General features: G+C 55.0%; 1 protein-coding gene across 2 annotated transcripts in view; it reads right to left on the bottom strand.

Moving 5' to 3' along the window:
* The window catches only part of TOP3B (DNA topoisomerase III beta), a 28303-nt gene that overhangs the window by 9127 nt on the left and 11051 nt on the right, over positions 1–8125 (bottom strand). For both annotated transcript variants that reach the window (XM_003803282.3, XM_023508928.1), the window contains 8 exons: positions 6934–7040; positions 6168–6242; positions 5123–5319; positions 4523–4679; positions 3836–3949; positions 1970–2060; positions 544–698; positions 308–413 (listed from right to left, as the gene is read on the bottom strand). In XM_003803282.3, the coding sequence (XP_003803330.1) occupies positions 308–413; positions 544–698; positions 1970–2060; positions 3836–3949; positions 4523–4679; positions 5123–5319; positions 6168–6242; positions 6934–7040 (1002 nt within the window). The remainder of the gene's footprint in view (positions 1–307; positions 414–543; positions 699–1969; positions 2061–3835; positions 3950–4522; positions 4680–5122; positions 5320–6167; positions 6243–6933; positions 7041–8125) is intronic.

An 8125-nucleotide genomic window follows, 5' to 3' on the forward strand; every position in this document is an offset into this window, starting at 1 on the left:
ACCTGCTCCCTGCACCCGGGCCACAGTACTGCCTTGGGCCAGGTTAGGCAGGACATACCCCACTGTGGAGACCTATCACTCTCTGCCTTGGTCTTACCCTACGCTCTCCACAGCCACCTGCCCCATCGCCTCCTCTGACCGGCCACCTGCACCTGCTGCTATCTGTTCACCCTGGTCTGGAGGAGCACTGGATTTCAGCTTCAAGTGACCCTCTCAGCACAGCTGGGAGCAGGTGGGGTGGGAAGGTGCACCCACACTGCCAGCTTCTCACCCCTCCCTGGGAGGCTTGAGGGTGTGTGTGAGATACCTAATTCGGCCTCCGTGGCCGACCTCATGGGAGTGATTGGGGGGTGATCACCCGCATCGTGGCCTTTCCTTGGTCGATTGATACCTTCCGCTAATAGCCGCTTCACCTGAGGGGGAGAGGACAGGGCATAATCCAAGTCTGGGCTTGGCCAAAGTGCCCACAATTGTCCCAAGGTGTCAGCAACAGGCTCGTGTGGGGTGCTCCTTCTGCCACAGGGCCGGCCTGACCCCACTCACCGAGTCGGCCCAGTACGGGTGGTTGGCTTGCTGCCGCAGAGAGCCCTTCAGGTCAAAGTTCTCAGGGTAGTGGGTCGTCTCTGTCCGCGGGTAGCTGATGTAGCCTTGAGTGTAGAGCCGCTCGGCCGTCTGCATGGCATGCTGTGGCCCCATGCCTGTGAGAGATGGAGGCTCAGCTGGCCTGGAACGTGGGGCTGGCACTGCCTCGAGGGTGAGGATTCCCTGGGCAGGCATGGCTGGAGAGCACAGCTGTCAGCTGGGTGGGTGACCTGTGCCATGCAGCCTTGTCTGAGGCTGAGTCCTGCACTGTGAGGGTGGGCCCCAGATGGGGGCTTAAAGGAAATGCCACTCACCCTACACATCCCACACCCTCACAGTGCTTGGTGATGGGACATGGCCTTCAGAGCATCACTCCCCACTGTCTAGTCACGGAGCTGTATGGCACAGTCAGCACAGGCCCTCAGTCCTGAGCTCCTGTGTGCACCTGTCCTCATGGCATCCCAGGGCCACTGAGGGAAGGCAGAGCCTACTACTCCCCAACCACCAGAGGCTGATGCTTGGCTGGCCATCCCTCCATAGCATCGCTGCCCTCTGAGGGCCCTAGAGCCACCATTCTGAATGGACACTGACCACAGTTTCCCATAGGAGGGCCACCAATGCCTAGTGGCTGGCCACGGTCAGAGCATGCCAGCTTTCCAGCCTTGTCCCGTCTTACTACTGAGGAACAAGGCTCAGTGAGGCGATGCTCACTCCTGTCCCAGAGGCGACCCCTGGCCAGGGCTCTCCCTGCACCAGCAAAAGCTGCTCAAAGATGCTAACAGTGCAATGGCCCTGTCAGGGAGCGGCACCATCACCACTGCAATTGTGGAAATGTGCTATTTTGCACCATTTCATCCTTACAGCAACTTAAAGCAATGTGATATCATCACTCCGTTTTCTTACCAGGAAGCTAAAGCTCAGGGCAAGGAAGAAAGTGGCTGAGCTGAGATTGGACCAGAGTTTGCTGTGGAGTTGGGACTCCAGGTTTAATGGCTCTGATGGGCCCCTCTTTGAGGGTGGCCTTACATGTATGTGTTCTGTCCCCCACGAGCCACCCTGACACTGCACAGTGCAAAACTGTTTTCCCCACAGAAATTCAGAGAAGCTGTGAGTATTAACCACAATGCTTTGAAACAGGATCCTCTCTCCTGTTTTTATTGCTTCTACTCCAAAGTGTAAAGAGAAATGAAGTCTTGGGAGACTCAGATCCCCTCTCAGCCTTCAGGCATTCCTGCCTGGGGGGGATGTGCTCAGCACAGGTGACAGCACAGGTGACAGCACAGTCACCACCCAGCGCCCCTGGGTACTTCCCACAGCAGGACAGAACAGGGCCCCATGAGCCTACCTCAAGGAGCCTTTGGAGCTTTAGAGAAATGTCTCCACGTACCCAGAGAAGAGCTGGCCACACGCAGCATTTCCACGGTGTTCAGGGCCAGGGGCCGCTGTTTGGCCTTTTCTTTCCTGCTTGTGGCCTCCACCTGGAAGATGGGACCCACACAGGGATTTCTGAGAGGAAGAAGATGCCACCACAGAGGAAACAGATGTGTGGACAAAGGGTCTGAGTCTATCCAGTTGGCCCGCTTCTCTAACTTGCTCTCCCCAGCACTCTACAGACTTGATTTAGTATTTTAGAACCAGGAAGGGACGAGGAATGAAAGTTCTGTTCTAGCCAGGTTAGGTAGTTTGTGCTTGCAATCTCAGTTGCTTAAAAGGATTGTTTGAGGCCAAGAGTTTGAGAACAGCCTGGGCAACAATGCAAGACCCCCTCTCAAGATAACAATATTGGGTGTGGCTACTCTGGAGGCCGGGGCAGGAGGATCACTTGAGCCCAGGAGTTTAAGGCTGCTGTGGCCTATGATCGTGCCATGGCATTACAGTCCGGAAGACAGAGCAAGACCTTCTTTATGTTTTTAAAAAGGAAAAACTTCTTTTCTGGAGAATATTCTAGGGAAAGAGAAAACCTGGAAGAATGAGGAGAGCCAGGAGAAGGGGCTGCAGATGCAAATCCCACAGAAGTAGCAGCAGGGCGCCAGGGCTGGCGAGTGGGGCCAGCTCAGGCAGCACCTGTTCCTTGCTGCGAGGGGCAGGGCCACTGTCCAGGTCTGCTAGTACTGCTGCCTTCCAATTGTTAAAGATAAGCTGAGAGTCTTATGACTCTTAGGACTCTTGGTGAACTCTCTCAATTTTTGAGTGTTGGTAACTATTTTGAAATTTCTGTAAACACCATGTAGGGTAAGTGTGAGCATCTGTGGGCTGTGTGTGACTGGCAAACTCCCACCCTCCACCTCTGGACTGAACACTGGTCAGGAGAGACAGCTCTTTGTTTTGCCTATGGCAAGAACAATCCAAACAACTCAACCCCAGGCCCTTGCCCCTGCCAATCCCACATACTGGCTGGGCCACTGCCGTGTACATTCCAGACCGATGGCGTGGGAGCACTGAGGCCACTGTGTGTGTCTGGTCAGTGGTGGAGGATGGGGCCCTGTGAGTGAGGTCAGGAGGTGGAGACTGGGGGGGGGGCGGGGTCTGCGTCTCTGCAGGAATCTGACGGACGCTAACAGTAGGGAGCAGCTTTACAAGTTCCAGAAGCCTGACACAACTGCTTGACTGGCAAGTAGGCACTGGAGAAAGGCTGGAGAAGGACAAGGAGGAGGAGGAGCCCAAAAGAGGCCATGCTGAAGCTCGGTATCTCTGGGAGCCCTTCATGGGGCTCTTGGGCCCTTGATGCAGCGGCCACAGTTGTGCCCCTACCCCATGCAGCCAGTCTCCCTCCTCCTAACAGCCAAGCAATACTGTCCTTCAAATTCATACAAACCCTCAGTACGAAACACAATGCCATAAAGACAGGAAAGGTCAGTATCTGGGACCTCTCTGCTGTTGGCTGTGCAACCTGGGGCAAAGCATTAATGTGGACACAGGCCCCTCACAACTGTTTGTTTTAGATATCTCTGTGTGAAATGGAGGCAATGCCCGTGGGGTCATATGAACGGGGCCTGGTGCAGAGCAGGCACACAGCACACTGCAGCAACTGTACTGGGCAGAAATGGGCAGGAAGAGAGTATGGGTAAGTACTCCTCTTTCCAAAAACATGTCTGTGTTTCAGAAAGGGGGACAGAGCATATGGGTGAGCATATATCTGTGTTTCAGAAAGGGGGAGAAAGACGTGGTCCTGGTCATAGGCTATTCCTCTAGCCAGAGGCCTCCAAGGCCCAGCCCCAAGGCAAAGGTGATAGGTGTGGGACAGCAGGCACACCTGGGCTTCCTTCTCTAGCTTTGTCAAGTTCAAAAACATCTGTGCAATCTCTCGGTCGAACACTCTCACTCGGTCCCAGTCTAAAAGGAGAGATCTGTCTTTGTCAGTGTTAACCTGTAGGAAGAATGAGAGGTGAACACATAAGCAGCACCCAGGCGAGCCCCCCACTCTTGGCAGGGCACAGGGACAGGTGACGCTGGTCCTGGTCTAGTGTCTCACAGCTGTGCCTGTTCAGCTGAGGCTGACACATCTGATCTCCTGCTCATACCACTCCCATCCTCCCCCAACTCTTGGGCAGCACTAGGTAGGTCCCCCGGGTCCCCAGCCCCACGTTGAACACAATGGCTCTGTGTTATGCTTTATATCCTGTGTATCTTACGCTGACCTTCTGTGGAGGCTTCTATTTAAATAAAGGATTCTAAACTGTTTGGAAGCCAAGTGCCTCAGTCCAGTGCTGGGACCCGACCACAGCAGCCACGGGCTCTCTAAGGACCCTCTCACCCCACACTGCCAGAGCTGAGTTTGTTCCCACTTATCCAAATTCAACACACACAGGCCCAGCTTTGGGAATAGCTGCCCACACTTCTGCCCTCAGCCTGGGGCCTGCAGGACAACGCTACCAGCACACTGCCAGAATCCACAGCCCAGCCCGGGAAGCCCCAGCATGAAGAGAGCAGGGCAAGGAACCTTGGCCTGCAGCACCCAGTAGGTCTCTGGTTTGAAGGACTGGATTTTATCATGTCTCTCCACGCAGAATCCCAGGGTAGGAGTCTGACACGGCCCAAAGGAGATGAGAGAGCTGTCTAAGTCGCCGTACTTCCCCTGGAAATATTTAGTCTGAAACCTGCAGCAGGTGGTGGGTGCGGGGGGAGGTGGGGAGAGAAAGACACTTCAGTCACAACCTCACTCAAGACACTAGAGACACGGTGTGAGCCAGCTAGGCCTGGGGAGTGCAAGGGAGGTGGTGGCTCCCACTCAGAACACAGTGGGAGAGGCAGAGCGTGTGGCTTTCCCAGAGGAGTCAGGTGTGCACCCCCGGGATGGAGCAAGTGAGAGGGGACCAAAGTCCCTGCTATCTCAGGCCAGTGGGCTCCTATTCTGTCCTCAGGCCCCCAGAGTGCACAGACACTGTTTACCCTGCAGTGGCCTGAGTGATCTCTGTCTCTCCTCAGAATTTTAAAGTGATGAAATTGCTTATTGCTCATCTGGGATCCCAGAGGCCAGGGGACCACAGATGAGAACTGGCAAAGGCTGGGCTCTGGCCGAGGGACTCCTGCATGGCAGCACCTGGTGAAAGCACAGCCGATGCGCAGGTCCAGCTCCTGGCGGGCGTCCACTGAGAGCGCCTCGTTGTGGTCAGGCTCACCCAGGTGGGCCATGGCATTGCAGATGTCTGTGTCAGTGATGGAGCTGAACCGGGCCCGGAACACGGTCTTCTCGCCACCGTGGGCCTTGTTCATGACCGGCAGGACAGTATCGAGGACCTGGGGGTGGCAGTGGCAACTGTCCGTGACCACCTCCCAGATCTCTGCTGCCTACTCCACACCCCACTGTGCTGTCTGGCTCCTTCCAGGCCGGCCTGCTTGTGTGTGCAATGCCGTCTCCTGCCCCTGCTGACCCTCTTCCACCTCCCCCCTTTTCCAGAAGTTGAGTTGCCACCATTCTCATCCCCAAGATGCGTAGCCCTCTGGGGAGGACCAACCCTGTAGAGAAGGGGCAGAGCGTGATCACATCTGTGGAAGCTGCCGCACTGCAAGGCCAGGCGCTCATGCTCCTGTCTCACTGCAGTATCTCCTGGGCCCTGAGGGACAGCTGGGGGTACAGAGGCAAGGGGGTGACCCGCAGGTAGCTGTGGCTTCAGGGGCACAGATGAGACCAGCTGTCATGACCAAGGCAAGCACAAGGTATGGGGCACAGGGAGCTGACACCTGCTTCCCTATAGGAAGGGGTGCTGGGGTTGGTGGGGAGGTGGAGCCATCAAGGGAGGGCAGAGGACACAAGAAGGCAGGAGGTAAGAAATATGAGGCCTGCAAAGCAACTCAGCACCGAGACCAGGCACTCAACCCTGCCCTCCTCAAGACAGCCCCATTCTGAAATTTGCCCTACCTAGAAATTCTGGCCTTTCTATGCTCACTCAAACCGCGCATCCCCACCCTTGGTCACCCTGCATCGTCTATGCATTTTGAAGTGTCCACAGAATTTCAAAATAAAGGGGGTGAAAGGTGTTCCTAAACCAATATAGTTTATTCCCTCCTTTGGCCCCAGGAAGATTGTGACTGGGGCTATAGGCAAAAAGGCCAAAAGCGAGGACTCAAGTGGGCTGCGTGCTCACCTCAAAGCAAATGTTCTCCCCTTCCTTGTCACAGTCCAGCCACAGCACGATGTAGTCGCAGCCTCTGCCCTCCACCTGCCACATAGCACATGTTTGTGAGCACCTGGTGTGGGCCTGGCCCTGCGCCACTGGCCCCTGGCGCTCCCTTCATGGACCTGAGGCAGTGCCTGTGTCCAGGTGCCCAAGCCTCAGGAGGACGCTTGCCCGGGCTGGGCAGGAAGCTGCTGCAGAGAGGCTGCCTCTGAAGCTCTCTGGACTAAAAGACTTTAGTTCAGAACTGCTGTTTGTTGGACTAAAAAGATACATATATATATAATTCCAATTTGATCTTAATCTCCCAAAATTGCACAGAAAAAGGTTTAAAATGAAATAACCTGAATGTTAAAAGTGGTGATCTTGGGTAGTGTGATTATGAGTAACTTTTTATTTCTACTTATCCATATTTTCCAATCTTCCATAATATGTGTGCATTTGTTTTAAACTGGGGGGAAAGTGTATTTCACAGGATGAGAACTTGCTCTCTGGGGACCTCAGGTGCCACAACAGGGTTGTGAGGACAGCCAGGCAGAGGCCTTGTGGGCCAGCAGGGGTGCTCAGAGAGGGCAAGAGGCTGCCCAGGACTACCAGTGAAGGCCTCCCTGCCCAGAATGGGGGAGATAAAGACTCACGTAACAGCGGCCAAGAATATCTGCTGCTGACCCCTACATGAGGAGTCGGGTGGGGGGTGGGGGTCCTGGTGCGCTCATGCCCAGAGGGGCCTACACACCTGCAAGAACTTCACCATGTTCAGCTTGGGGTTAGCCTCCTTCTTCTCTGTTGGAGCTTGGCTGAACAGCTCTGCAGGATCCACCTTGTCCCACTTGTTGTACTTTCCTATAAGCCACAGCCACAAGGACATTGAGTCACAATTCACAGCTCACAAGGTCTCAGCCCCTGAGACTGTTGTTAACACCAGAAGTACAGTAGCCTCATCTCATAAATAAGGAGAGGAACAGCTTAGAGAACTATTTGCCCAGAGTTATCCTGATAGAGACATGAGTCCAGGCCTTTGGGTAACCGCTGCCCACTCATTCTTCCTAAGCTGAACTGCTGGCTGACACTAATCCCTGACCACCCCCCGGAGGGCTCTTGGCAGGGCTGCTGCTCTGGCCTCACTTCCGGGACTCCCTGTGGGTGGCAGCACCATTCTCCAGCTGGTTGCTCTGCCTGTGTGCTGGACCACACACTTGTGGCTTCTCTTGCTCTTTCAACCTGGATTTCTGTAACCCTCTCACTCCACAGCACTTGACAGGCACAGGTGCTCAGCTGTTCCCTGTGGAGGCTACTCTGAGTCTTGTGTCTGGCACGTCCACCCACTTCCCTACCTAAGGCCTGGCTCTTGCATGCTCTGGCTTTCCTTTAGGCCCATTTCTTGCAAGCTGGGAGAATGGGGTCAGATGGAGCCAACTTCTAGTCCTGGCTTTTCAACTGCCTGCTGGAGACAAAACTTGGGGTCCAAATGCTCCACCACACAACTCAATTGTCTTCGCTGTCATCAATGAGCAGCAAGAACTACTGAGACTTTGCTGAGTCCCAGGCCCTGTGCTGAGTTGTCCTTCACTGTCAGCCTGAGTCCTCAGTGATCCTGGGAAGTACTGCAAAGGTCTAGTCATTACCCCAGGCCACCAGAGTACAGGGAAGAGCCTGGGCCAGACTTTGTCAACCACATGGCCCTGCAGCTAGACCTGGCTGGTCTTTCCAAGGTAATGGACAGTAATGATATGAGGAGGTCAATGACAGCCACCAAATGACCGGTGGACAGCAGCCAACTCTGCAGGAGCAGCAGCCCTCTCGAATACCTGCATGGGCCCTAAGATGGCTACCAGCTTCTCTGTGTGGGAAGGCACACAGGGAGTGCAGTGGCTGAGGGGTGCTACTGCGATGGGGACCCTGGGCTACTGAGCTCCAAAGCCTGGTTC

The sequence above is a fragment of the Otolemur garnettii genome, unplaced genomic scaffold (genome assembly GCF_000181295.1).
Source record: "Otolemur garnettii isolate 467f Iridium unplaced genomic scaffold, OtoGar3 scaffold00292, whole genome shotgun sequence".
NCBI classification, from domain to species: Eukaryota; Metazoa; Chordata; class Mammalia; order Primates; family Galagidae; genus Otolemur; species Otolemur garnettii.